The sequence below is a fragment of the Pyxicephalus adspersus genome, chromosome 2, assembly GCF_032062135.1.
Source record: "Pyxicephalus adspersus chromosome 2, UCB_Pads_2.0, whole genome shotgun sequence".
Lineage (NCBI taxonomy): Eukaryota > Metazoa > Chordata > Amphibia > Anura > Pyxicephalidae > Pyxicephalus > Pyxicephalus adspersus.
Window position 1 is genome coordinate 17,277,518 of NC_092859.1, and position 14,874 is coordinate 17,292,391.

Genomic DNA, 14,874 nt, shown 5'->3' on the forward strand with positions numbered 1-14,874 from the left:
TAATGCAAGTCATTTAAAAGACCATTGCAGTAAGCAGTATAAGAGTTTTGATTGAACTGCCAATTCACCACATGGATTTAAAAAATAGGTTCTGCACAATATTAAAAAATACAGCACACCACAATGCACAGAATGTTCACATGTGTTCATTGTGGTGCTCTAAAGCACACTGTATATGTATGTTTGGGTGCAATAAAGAATGAAGGTCATAAGAAAGAAGACAATGGTGGCATCCAAAGAAGGAAATGGAGGCAAGTGAGTATCATGGGTTTAGTTTTTGACTGTAAGGGACCCTACAAAACTTGAAAGGATTCATTTGAAATCCATAGCATTCATCTGAGCAACTAACTAAACTGAAGTTGGGCTCTGACTAATAGAGTGCACTAAAATAACAAAAGCACATTTACTTTTTCAGTGTTCTGGTGACAATCAGCTTTTTTCCCAGCAGCTGGCTCCCACAGCAGAAAGATTAAGAGAAAGTCTGCATCAGTCAGCTTACATATATATAAACCTGTGCAAATCTGAGACTAAAAACAAGGGCTGGCTACCAAGTAACATGGAATATAACTGTATCCAAAAACTAGTGATGCGTACTGTAGGTAATCTGCAACAGCATTTCTCCAAAACAAAAAACCCATAATTTAATAAGTACCTATGTATTTACATTTTAAACTGTTTTGCAACCAAAGCATTATTCACCCAAAATGTTCTATTTGAACTTTCACTTTTAATAAGCTAAATACATTCCAGGTGCTCTCTCAGGTAAAGCAGTGATATCCCTGCAGGGGTTTAGAACACCACTGCTTATTCATACCGATAGTTCTGCAATCAACAAAGCTCATACTTTCTGCTGATTGGAAAGCTCTGGCTTTGACTAAGCAAGGGGTTTGTCAAATCCCTGCAGAAAGACCACCCTACAGACAGCAGGAGGTCCTACTCTAATGCTGGCTAAGGACCGGCTTTTCTACACAGATGTTGTTACTTCCTTCAGAAAACCAGCATAAAGTATTTTGCCATAATTCATCTGAAATGCACTCAATATACTCGAGTATAAACTGAGATTTTATTTTCCCTCAAAATGCTTTTAAAAAAATAAACATTTATTTTTATTCACTAAACATTTTTGGTGCAGAACTACCCACTTCATTCTCAATTGCCTAGGCTAGGGATACCTACGTCACACATCCCGTGAGGCTCTTGGTTGCTCCTTCTGCACATGCCCAAGCATCTCGGGCATGCGCGGAAGGATCCCATTCATCAAAAGGAAAGAAATTGGCGATCTCACGCATGTGCAGTGAGATCGGCAAGTTTTTTCCCAATCTACGTCACCCAAACTCAAACAACGTAGGAAGAAGAACACAAAAGAATAAAGGATAATAGAGGATAAGATAGCGGCCCAAGATGGATACCGGAACGATGCGGGTCCCAATTTAAGAAAGAAACCTTCCAACGTATCGACTGCTCTGTGGGATTGAAGATAAGTGGGATTTTTTTTTTTGGATTGACTTCCTCTTTAACTAACTGGCTTTTGTTGCTTTCCTTTTTTCCAACATGCGAGGCCAAATTAAGGTGCTTATATTGCTTTCATTTTAACCTATGTATTGCTTTCACTTAACAATGTAATAATTGTGTAATTATTATGTAATTAGATTTTGGTGCAATTCAGTGGTAAATGTACACTTAGTCCTTTAACCAGCCGACATAGGCTGAGACTGAACAGCTAATGCAAAAAATAATTTATAAAGTTTTCCTAATAGATTTGTCAATTTTTATTATGGTTTGACTAATAAGTTTTATCAATAACAAAAAACATTAAAAAATAAGGTAAATTACTGTATATAATTTCTGATAACTTATATGTTGATGTTGTAGACTCCCCACCCGAAGAGACCTACAAATACCGAAGTTCCATTGTGAAGTCTGTTTGTGAAAGCAATAATCTCACCAACGTTTCCTTTCCATTGGACATCAAAGTTAGTGCACAACTCTATGTGGAACACAGCCATAAATTCATCTATTGTGAAGTTCCAAAGGTGGGCTGTTCCAACTGGAAGAGGATCATTCTTCTACTCAATGACTCACTGGGACTTACCCTAAGTGAGCTCAAGCATTATGAGGTCCATAGCTCACCTTTACTGAGAAAATTAAGCACCTACTCCCTGGCCAAGCAACAAGAGCTTCTCGCCACCTACACCAAAGTGATGATTGTAAGGGATCCTTTGGAGAGGGTGGTTTCGGCATACAGGGACAAGTTCCTACACAATGATGATATTTACTACAGCAAAACTGTAACTGACATCATAAAAAGAAGACTTGAAATTGATGTCAACTCTACGAACAAGATTACCTTTCAAGAATTTGTTCGATTTATTACTATAGAAAACCCAAAATACAGAGACACTCACTGGAAGCCAATGTTTCAGCTGTGCGATCCGTGTAAAATCCAGTATGACATTATCGGAAAGTTTAAAAGCATGAATCAGGATGCTGATTTTGTTTTAAAGACCATTAGAGCACCAAAGGACCTAAAATACCCCACCATGAAACATCATTCAAATGATAGTCGTACAAATAGGGACATCACTAAACAATACTTGGAAACTTTGCCTCCTGACCTGTACAGACAACTTTTGAAAGTTTACAGTGTTGACTTTTCCATGTTTGAGTATAGTTACTATAATAACTTACAATGAGAAACTGAAGCTCAGACTCAGATCAACTATGGGAAATGCACTATATTATTTTTCTGTGTTCCACACAGTATTTATTCATTATTCTCTGATTGGCTACAAGAACATTAAGCCCATTTATTACCACTGTAGTGAAATCATCTTTAATATATATGAATGTGTATGTGTGTGTGTATGTATGTGTATATGTATGTGAATATATATATATATATATATATATATATATATAGAAGAAGATATCTTACATATTAGGATATTTATTAAAAGTGTGTGCATATTTCACCAAAAAATGGGGCCCAGTCTGCAAGGACTGTGCTTCATTATTAAAATACACTTCCTATCTATAAATATACTGTATATCTTTAATAATACTTGAAACTAAATCTGAAGAATCAAGATAAATTCCTTGTTTGATGTATAGTAATGTTATTAATAGGATTCCACAACAAAACTGTGCGTATGTAAATTCAAGGAAACCCATCTTTTCAAACTTGCCTACCGTCCTCTTCTATTTCCTAAACCCTCCATTACCCATCAATCTATCCCCCCCCCTTATTGTGTGCTACTTCCCCCACCTCCTAGATTGTAAGCTCTTCGGGGCAGGGTCCTCTCCTCCTCCTGTGTCACAGCCTGTATCTGTTTGTCATTTACAACCACTATATAATGTACAGCGCCGCCTAAGCTTTATAAAAACTGTTATTAATAATAATAAACAAATAATAGCAATAATATTAAATAAAGAAAAAAAATATTATATTGCTGCTTACCAGATGTGAGGGCTGCATTACTTTTCATTTTCAGTCTATAAATACATCAGAGCTTTAACCATAAGTGGGTTGTGGCACAAAGAACAATGTTTATGGTTTAACAGTATAAGGTTTATGAAAGAAATACATTATAGTGGTAAATCCACAGCACTGGTCAACCAAATTGTGGTTACAATACATTGGTAATTGTAAAAAGGAGAGCTACAAACTAGGAATCGGTTCATTAAGTGGACAACAAACAGGCAATCAAGACGATCCCAAAGCAATACGATCCAGTAACAGTACAGGAGCCCAGTCTTGCTTACCTTTACTTACTTTTATATAGTTATTTATATGTATATGCATGTGTGTATATGTACACTCATGTAACAAAAAAGTACGGTTCTTTAGATATATGCGGTTCTTTAGATATATGCGGTTCTTTAGATATATGAACAATCAAACATAATGTAGCAATGTAGCAATTTCACTGCCTGTTTATGCATTAATGTATTCTATGATAATTACTGCAGTGTGTGTTTTGCCATGTTCCAAGATGGCTGCTGTGCCCTCGGCACTTTGGGGACTGACATAGCCTGGGGCCCGGATTCTTTGGTAAGGCCTTGATAAGGACATGGTCTGGGGAGTGAGAGACTCAGATTCTGTTGCATGCGCAGAGAAAGTAAAACGTCAGACTGTAAGATATGGCACAATCCTCTCGCTGAGACATACTGAAAGGACTTTACCATGTTTACACTGCCGCTGTTTGAAGATTGCAGAGTTTGATGTTACACTGTATTTCATATGTTGGTACTATTCAATACAGAGACTCTTTCTGCTAATACATTGTGCATTATTGTCTACGAGTATACTATTCTCAACTAGGACTGCACTTGTTACTCACAAGACCCAATTGAGTGGAGGCACTGCCCTTATGTTTCCACAGATTAAGTTAAGGCTCCGCTCCAGTTCTTCCATATAGGTTGTGCCACAACACATCTGTAGCCTGGAGAGTAGGTTAGAATAGGGCTACAATAAGATCAATATTTAAACACTGCCTGCAATTAAAATAATGTCAATGCACAATAAATCATTCATTTCAAATTCATTTTAATGATCTAAAGTAAGATGTGGTTTTGTCATGTGAAAATATTAAGTACACCTCTACTTTTACAAACATTGTAAACCATGGAATTAGAATCAGATCTTCCAGATTAGGTGGCAGTTATTACAGCTTCCTTGGAATGTTGTATGTTGCTTTCTGTTGCTATTTCAAATCAATATGTATAGTGTCATCATGCCAACACGAAAATAGCTTTCTAAGGCTGCTGAAAGAAGGTTAAAGATGCCTATGAATTCAACAAAGGGTTTAAATTATTTTCAAATTTTTAAACTGTTTTGTGGTCCACTAAAAGGGTCATTCTTTCCACTTGAATCTTGATTTCTGGACAATGTTTAAATGAAGAATGAAGATCTAATGTTAAGCTATGGTGAAAAAGTCTAAAAGATTATGTTCTTCAAAATTTTCCAAAGACTTATTTTAACCCCCCAGCTAATCTAATTCTGTCCGTATTTTTACACAAAAAGGGGTATAATATTTTGCATGAAAATTTCACCGAAATATGTCCATGATTTATATATGTCCAATATCTGTTTAAACAAGGGTGCATAAAAATACTGAAACCTGTAATATAACTGTACAGTCGCATATATTGGAAAATATATTTATATATATATATATATATATTAAATAAGGATTTCTTTGTACAGTTATTTTGTAACTAATCCAATACAAAATATTTAAATTTCCCGCCTCCCACACGCATTGAGGGACATCAGTGCACTCGCCAGCTGACGATCAGAAGAAGAGGATGCAGCCTGAGGACGGGCACGGACAAGGAGGACGCTGGAGGATGCGATGGGACCAGGTAAGTGGCTTATTTTTATGTTTTTAAGCTATCCTGGCTCAGGGTTACAGCTTTTTGCGTGGTTCTTTTACCCTAAGCCACACTCGGGAATACCGCCAGGGGGGTTAGGTGTTTTTTTACTCGAAAATATCTTGAACTGGAAACCCAGGAAAAACTTTTTTTTAACCTTTAACAGAGAGAAGTACTCCTGTTTTTTATTGTTTTGTTTTTCGATTTTTTCTGTACCTATTTCTGGCATTCCATGTGGAGCATTTCCCTAGCTTAGTGCCCCATGGAAAGTGGTTTCTCCACTAATTGTTAATGCTGGATAAGGATAATGAGGATAAGGGATGCCCAGGTATTAAAACCTTGCAAAAGGTACTAATTTATTGAACGTTGATGGTAGTTTAAGCATAAATTGTGAACAAACATTGTTCATCGATTCGTCCTGTCAGATCAATAAATGAATGCGTTGGCCAACCACGGTACTTTCTTTTGGAGGAGAGAGCATTAGTGTGCCATTTGCCCATCCTGCCCTTTTCCACCCCTATGCTCTCATTCGTTCTCCTATCAATGGAAATGATTGCAATAGTTTTTTTCCAGCAAAATAAATCTGATGGCTGTCTGATATCTGTACAGGGCTTTGGATTCTGCATCTTACAGATGACAAGGGAAGATCAGGAAAGTGTATTTCACAAAGGGAGTGTACACATAAAAAAAATTCACATTCATGTTATTTGTTTAGCTCGGTAACTATTTGGATCAGCGCTGTTTAGTTTTCTGCACACTGTTCGTTCTAAATGCTTGTCATTTTGTTTTCTAAAGAGACATAAATTGTATTTGCTTTGCTAGTTTTCTGTGACCTGCTGTAGTGATTATTTCCCTTCCTGTAAGATTGATTTGCTAACCTTATTATATTTTTAAAGTTTCTTTCTTAACTGGGTGATTTATTATATTTCGGGGTTTGTCATGTTTGCTAAGGTTTTTTTTTCTATACTCCGGTAAACATACTTTCCTTGATCAGGTGTTCCATTTAGAGTTTAACTAACAAGTCCAGTGTTCAGTCTTGTTCTTCCTCCTCTGTAAAGTCAGTTTGTTGTAAACTTTTCAAACTGTGCCAAATTATACCAGCGTAAATATAGTAAAGAATAATTCACGCTATGTGTGTCAAGGTGCAGTAAAATTCCCTCTGCATAGTGTCTGACATGTAAGAACATCAGACATTACATAGAAAGCAATATCTAATGTTTTACCTATATGCAGTGCATTGCACTATTGCACGCATGTATGTTCTTTTTGTGCTCAACAGACAGCAAAACAGCAATGCACACCTGTTAACAAAGCCTAAGACTAAGTTCAGGCTGGCTGTTGTCTACCGGATGGTTAACTGCTCCCAGGCACTCTGTTTCAACCACTATGCACCCAGATGCAGTGGGGTGGAGGTAAGCTTTATTAAGCATTTATGCAACATGTTTGTAAGCAGTTGCGGTGTGGCTGCAGCTTCCTTGCATGAGTCGTCTGCTGTTTAGAACATAACCCTGTGGTGCTGGTGCCACTTCATTCTATTTACAACTTATTTGCCCCTTAACCACAATTTGCAGCAAATTGGCTTTTTGGGGGGTTTATTAAATACAACATTTTGTATATGGAAATCATCAATATAATTCCCATAATATAGCTTAATTTCCCAAACAACATTGTGCATCTTTAAACATCAGCGACACCCCCTTACTGGTTTTAGGTTTTTGTGGGTATTGACCACAACAAAACACCCTTTTGGGTCTGCCCCCTGGAATGATCCTCCAGATCTCCTAGAATGTTCCTTCTTCCTACTACCTCCTTATTTAAATCTTCTGCTCTACTCCTACTTGTCCACCTCCCCAACATGCCCAGTCGTATCTGCTGGGAAGGCAGACTATATTCAGACTATATTTAATTTCCCCCCGGGTACAGGTTCTTCTCATCAGCCACTTTGCATCTTGCTTGCTAATACATTTGGAAATGTTCCAATTCATGTGTATGGCAGTGGTTCAGCACCTGCGATGCATGCATAAAGCTTAAAAAAAAACTGCAACACAACTGAACCACTTTCAAATGCCTTAGAAAAATAAAAGGTTTGAGTTTCTCATAATTATATCAATTATATTCATGACTTTGGGTACTGGTTTCCAAGCACTGAACTGCAAGCATAAAAGCTCAAAAAGAGAGTCCTAGCCACTGAGCAACCATGATTCCCAGACATTCCGCAGGAAAATTAGAAGTAATGTGCAATTTTTTGCTGCATATTGGATATTTATATCTAGGTGAAACTTGTTTTTAGTTTTTGTTAAAAAAGAAAACCAGTTCTCCCCAGGTGCCAAATATATACAAAACAAAATGAGTTGCGGAGTCCTACATACTTTTGTTCTGTTTGCACTGTAGCAACTTGTTCTGTAAACTGATCAGTGTTTTACCAAGAAAAAAAATGCTTGGTAAAGGCAGCCTATTTTCACAACTGTGCAATCACCACTCATTCATTTGCATTTCATTTCCATTATACTAGAATTATTACTGATACCTGAGAACAAGTTGAGTTTTTCTTATGTGTATAGGTTTTTTTTATGTATAAAAGTAATTGGACTACAAAAGGGCCTTTTTATGTACAAGGACAAACCTAGGATAGTTTAAATGCTTCACTAACCCTAAGAAAAAAAAAAGCTTACTGGGTCCTTAAACTTAAACTTAAATGATCTCCTCAACTTTGCATTTTCCATATCTCATTCTACTTTACCAAAATATCAAAATGTCCTGGTTTTTATTCCAGTATTGCTTATTCCTAACTATATAATAATCAAACTTTTCTTTTCACTGTTATTGTTAAGTGAAAGTCAAATGTTTGACACTTTTTAAATACAATATTCTTTCCTGTTTTTAAACATACTTTGGGTAGCTTTATCATTTAACAATTTCAATTGTTTTTTTTTTTAAAGCATCAATCTAATGGCAATTCAGCACTAACATAATCTTGTCACATTGATCTCATAATCTCTGTTGATCTTGAAGTAACTTTGTTAGCCTTATTAAAACATTGTCAATTATCAGGATCACCGGAATTAACCCTGCACTGAATTGTATCATGTAGATGTATTTTTTTCAATCTACTGCTAAACAACAAACTTTTTACTTTCCCCATTTCTAATTGCCCACTCTCTTTGTAGAGATTAATTGCCCACCATCTAACGTAGAGCTTGTTAAAATATCGACCTCAACCCCTGTTTTAGAAACTCTCCTACAAAACGATCCACAACCCCTGATATGGAGTTTCCACTAATATACTTTCATAATCTATTGGCTTTGAGCTTTCCATGAATATCCAACCATAACCCCTGTTATGGAGCCTCCCAAGAATATCTGACCACAACTCTTGACATTAGGAATACCACAAATATGCACCCACAACCCCTGTCATAATGTATTTGCTCAACGAGGAACAGAATTTCTCTTGCCATTATGTAGAATTTTCTCTGCAGGAGATCACAGCGAGAAGTTACGAAAGATCTGTTTTTGGAATATTCAGTCACAATTGGGATTTCCTGCTTTGTGAGGGGCTGTTTCTCAAGAAGTGGGTTGAAGTCAATGTTCTTTGGAGTAAAGCTACGATTTGTCTTGAACAGAGGTGTAGTCATTAAAAAAGAAGAGGGGGCACGGTATAACCTGCCCACCGCCCTGAGCCTGCAATTTCATACGAGATACATAGTCCGTGGCTCTGGCTGGTGCATCCCCCCTCCAGCGAGGTCTTTCTCCTGACTGGCCAGAGCCATGGACCACCAAAGAATTTCTTTGCAAAACTAAAAAAGTGAGGGCACGGCGTTCTGAGCTCATGCTAGTTATCTGCTAATTGTTTTTAAAGTTTTGATCAATTGATGGGTTTATGATGCAATTTTTCCTAGTATTTGGTATACGTAATTGGGGCATTTATACAAAAGTAGTGTTGGGTTTAAAAAATCAGATCTAGGGGTGTAATTTCAAATTATGAGGCCCTCCAGAAAAACTTTCATTGCCCATACCTGTTGTAGTGGGGGACCTTTTCCAGGGGTCATATAAGAAGTGCAACCATGACCTCCATAAAATTAGAAGAGTGGTAGCGGTTTAAAAGTTTATTACTTTTTTCAGTGTTCACTTTTTTCAAAGTACTCTTTTTCAATGCAGTTTCCAAAATGACCTACCTTACTTAAGCTTCCAAAGCTTCTTGAATGTTACTGAACTCGAGAGCTGAACTGTCACAGTAAGAAGAGCACAGAAGTGGAGCACTCAGTGTTGGGGAAAGTAATATGGGAGGGATTTCAGAGAAGCAGCAGCTGCTAAGGAATCCACTGGGGGGACCCCTATCAAAAAAAGAGAGAAGAAGAGGGAATTCGGGCCCTTCTGCAATTGCAAGAACTGCACCCTCAGTAGCTGCACCTGTGATCTCTGCTACAGGATCCTGGATTTCTCTATGTTGAATCCTATGGGATCCATTGAGGAATGATCTGCCTCTTGCTGATCTCTGATAACTGCTCTTTATACTATATCGAAACGCGTCGGGATAAGACCCCACTTTTTGACTCATTACCTATATGCAAGTTTTTGACTTTATAGTCATCAGTACAGTGTGGTTAAATAATATCTCCTACCACCTTATACTGTTATTTTACGCTTATAAACTTTTTTTTAGATTTTTGTATACTAATAAAAATTGTAATTGATTTTACATACCATCATTTCTTTTGTGCCTTTAAAAAAGCCTGCTTTCCCTCTCTCTTTCCTTTTCATTGAGTTTAGTCCAATTCTTGGACGTAAAAGGCTTCGGCACTCAACCAATTCATTGGGAAAATATAATTGTATTAACAAATGTACCGTTAGCAACACTTAACCTCCCTAGCGGTTCATTTCTTTCGGGTTTTATATGTTTAAAAGTGGTACATTGTTTTTCATGAAAATTTACTTTATAGTAAAATATAATAGTATGAGTATAATAAAGTTTGAAACACAAAATCATGTAAAAATACCAAATTGAATAAATTAAAAAATCTATATACTTAAAAAAAAAATGATTTACAATGTACTGCTTTTACACATATAAATTCAATGTATTGCATTCAATACAGGTATTTTGTATTGAATGCAATACAAATGGATTTTGAATTTCCAGCCCCGCCCCACGGGCAACGTACACACGCACCAACGTCACCGGGAGCTCCCCGGTGACTCATCGGAATGCAGAAGCCAGCCTGAAGAAGAGAGAAGAAGACTGAGATTGCGGCGATGGACGACGCGGGAGGCCGGCGGATCAGGTAAGGCTCTATTTACTATTACCTCCCATAGGTTTACATACCCCGACTCAGGGTTACCGCTTTTAGCAACTTCTTTCACACTCGGGGTTACCTCTAGGGAGGTAATGCCCAAGTGTTTTTGCTCTTTATAATAGTTATTCTTGGACAGATGGGAAAAAGTAGCTACAACAGTCAATGCAGAGGTCAGATTGTACCCTAGGTCACAGGGCCCTGCACCAAGGATCTACAGTGTCATCAGGTCCAGAATGGTAACTCATGGAGAAGTGGAAGTTTTATTAATGCCCTCAGCTAGGTTGCCTTGTTAGCAATATAGCTTTTCTCTGGAATGACAGTTGGGCAGGGTATAGCTATAATCTCAAAGGAAGGTTGTTTGTCTACAGGCTTCAGGCTTGTGTTGATGCCATTAGTTTGGCATCAGTTTAACTATTGATGTATATTCTTGAACCTTCAGATATTCTGCATTGCACACCAAAACAGAACTGGACTTGTATGTCACCTTCTGTAGCAACCGAAAAAACCATGTCCTTGGTGAAGGAATCTGCCAAGGTTCTAAAACATTTCTCTGAACTGTGACCTCTGCAATGAAGCATAAATAAAGAATTCTGGATGAGGAGGCTGATGTGCTGGTGACATTTGTTTTACTTGACATGAGCTTGAAATCATATAGAACTAACTGACACCTGCATTTATTGTGAAGTTGACCTCTTTCAAGCAAGCTTTGCATTCCTCTAGACTATAGTATAAGTATACAAAACCTGTTTGAAGCAAACAAAAGCCTATCAACAAAGTCATACCTCAGTAATAAAGTGAAAACAGATTAGATGAGGTAAGACCAACTCATATTAACTCTTTATCAACACATATTATGCTGTGAATACAGATTCCTCCCTGTAATATGGTTTCCAAAATGTCCCTGCTCAGTTCTAGGCTCCAGTTCTTAAGCTTGCAATGTATCTTGATTAGCCTTCTTCACAAAATTACCAATAAGGATCCAAAATTTGTATTGGTCTTAAAACAAAGGTTTCACAAAAAAATGAGGTTATCCCTACAAGAAAGGGTTTAATACCAATTGCACTGCCCACTCTACAGAACTTTCCCATTCCAAACGCAATATGAACTTTAATGATTATGGTGGTCTTCTTAAGCTAAAAAGTATAAGGTACAACAGCAAGACACCTCTAAAAAGAATTCCCCAGCAGTAAAGGAGGTAGGAAAAGGCTTTGGGACTGTGACTGGAAAAATTTTGATGGTTCACGGCTCTGGCCGGCGCTCCCCAGTGGCGCCAGAAGAAGGACCCCATGGGTGGGGGCGCACCGGTTAGAGCTGTGGACCATGTCCCCTGTATGGATCGATGTTTTTTTGGACACAATCCGCAGGTTCTGGCATCATGACATCACTCAGGGGAAAGTTTCTTTCCCTTTGAGTGACACACGGCTCCCCGCGCATGCACAGTCTGGAGCCGATGTGTTCAATAGTCCGTAGGTCCGATAAGGTTGGCGAACACTGGTCTGCAGTCTGTTCTCCCTCAGGAATGCCACCAACTAGAAAACCAAAATTTTGCACACTGATTAGAAAGCAGGCCTGAAGCAAAAAAAAAAAAAAAAAAAATGGGCGGAAGGCCTCATGACAAGGGGGGCAGTAAAAGCGGAACAAGATGGGGTTAAAAGTTTAAGAAAAAGGTGAATGGAAGGTTGGGGCTGAAAGAGCTTTGTGAAAGAATATTGTGTAAAATGTTATTTGTTTAATAAAGGGCTGCTGTGGCCAATTTATTCCAAACATGGTGTTTTGGTTTTTTGTTCACTGTTTTAAGAGGGGGTGGTCTGGTGGTGAATTTATTGGTGCAGCAGGGAAGGTTTTATATGCCATACACTGGTCATGTAACACTTCCTCAGGAGACCCCCATTCTGTTTAATGTTTGACTTCGACTTTTGGCTCAAACTAAGAAATTTGTACCAGATAACAATAATTTCTGTGTTCCAGTAAAATAGTTTTTCAGAGGAGTTTTGCACTACAGACAGTTACATTTGAAGTTATGTTTGAAGTAAAAGTGTATTGGAGTTTGGTTAATCAAGAGATCTGGACTAGTTGAAGCTTGCTAGCTAGTTGTTGTTTGATGGCATTGAAAAAAATTGAGAGAAAAAAAAAACATGGGAGATTAAGACAATTAAAGAGCAAAAGGAATGTGGAATTCAAGGGGCTTCAAGGAACTGGTGATGCTGGACTCAAGGCATATATGACAATATTGTGTCCTGGTGACCTCCGGCAAAGTGAAGGACCACTTTGTCCATCACAAACAGATCACTTAAAGGTTCTGCTGAAGGCACCTTCACCAAACAAGAGGATATCCAGTGTTAGAGATCTCTGGCCAGTGCAGAGTATTTTGCTGCTTCTCCCCTAGAAACCATTGTTGTACTCTGCTTTTATGGTTGTCATTAATAATAGTAAGATGTATTATCACCACACTATTGATTAATCACTTCTGAGTACAAGGAAGTCTAGGGTGTGACAATCCTTTTCATTTATTTGCAAACCATGATCGATCATTTTCATTTATTTAATAACCATGCTTTTGCATAGTTGTACAAGAGAAAATCGTTTTGCGGCCTGCAGAGTAAGTGACATCAGAGGGAGGAATGTTCTGCAGGGCAGAGAGCCATCTGTGGAGCACAGCTAAGAGAGATTTTAGAGAAACATCTTGGTGAGTTCTGGCTGGATTTTGTATGGTGCCTAGAGGACAGGTTTAGAGAAGCCATACCTGATTCTTTGTGGTTCCTTTGTCTGCTTAAAGGCCAGCCCAAGGCAAAAAAATGGCTTCTACTCCCTACAACCCCTCTCATTTTTCCAAAGTGTCTTACCTTACCTTGTGAAGCAAGATATATTTACCTAAATCCCCTTTCCAGGTCCCTTGAACCAGCTGTTTCCACTGTTCCAGCTCCCCTCCTACACCCGTCATAGCCCTTTCCTTCTGTCTGCTTGCACTGACACCCCCTTTTCCTGAATTACCACAGGACCCATTAAAAGAAGGGTCTGCATCACCAATCAGAAAGTAAACGGAATATGAAGGAAAATTGAAAGTGGAGTGTACATGAATAAAAATTTTTTGGCAAGTGAAATGGGTTTTGGTCATTGGTCCAAGTTGGAGTAAAGTACGTATAGTAGGATTGGGGTAACTAACATCCCAAAGATATGGATAACACTTGCTAACAGGCTAGAATGTTTATTTTATGGCTAGGACATAGCCAGTCCCTTCTGCAATTAGAAACCTGTCTGCTCGCAGTTTTTTAATTCTAAGTTTTAGTTTTGCTTTAGTCTTCATTGCTTTACCACAGTACTGTTGTATATCTTCAGATAAAATTAAAAACTCATCTTGCATTTTTTGTAAAGATCATCGGCCAAACATTTTTATTAGCTAACATGCTTACCTCATTTTGGATATTCCACCCTAAAAGTGCCATTTCCAATCTTATAATGATGTCCTATCCACCCCCAAGGACCATAAACCCATATCTGCTGATTTTTATTATGGTGATTGGTCTGCTTGCTGTCCCACTTTATTCTGCTCTGCGATTTCTGTTGATGCCATCACATCAGTGCAAGTTCCCATGGATATTATCTTTGGGATTACATTGGCATGACTCTGTCAGCCCTCCCCGTAATCTTCCCCTCTTTTTTGTAGGTCTTTCCAGCTACTCCCATCAAGACATAAACAGGGTAAAAAAAAAATATTTGCAATAATAAAAATGTTGGCATTGAGGAAAGAGAAAAGGAGCCTTGAACTTATCACCTGCTTCTACTTTAAAGCCTATGAAATGATTCCATTACAGCACACTGGTCCAGGTTTTAGAGTTCACAATAGGACAACTTTTAGGAGAGCTAGCTTAGGTGGACAGGGAAATGTGAACGATGGTATCACATATACGGATGCTGCAATACCAATACTATTATTTGAAATTTGATCGTTTAACTGTTACTCTATTTATACTATCGTCAGCATGGTGCATTGTTAATAAGAAGTTGTGTAATGATTTCACTTTAATGTTATAGGGCATTGGATTTTGAGGGTGTCACCACATTTAGGTAGGAGCTGTACCCACATTCTTTTTAAAGCCGACACCTACGATTTGTTTGTTTACTTTTTTATCTGCCAATGGATGTGTAATTCTGTACAACCCTTTTCATTTAATTATCACGCTCAATTTACACACAATGTAGCCAGAAA

The 14,874-nt window shown here is 37.9% G+C and overlaps 1 protein-coding gene across 1 annotated transcript; it reads left to right on the forward strand.

Annotated features, from left to right (window-relative positions):
• Positions 1–245: 245 nt before the first annotated feature.
• On the forward strand, positions 246–2,693 carry LOC140322327 (carbohydrate sulfotransferase 9-like). The gene is made up of 2 exons (XM_072398906.1): positions 246–255; positions 1,873–2,693. The coding sequence occupies exons 1-2, from the start codon at positions 246–248 to the stop codon at positions 2,691–2,693; spliced, it is 831 nt and encodes a 276-aa protein (XP_072255007.1).
• Positions 2,694–14,874: the final 12,181 nt, after the last annotated feature.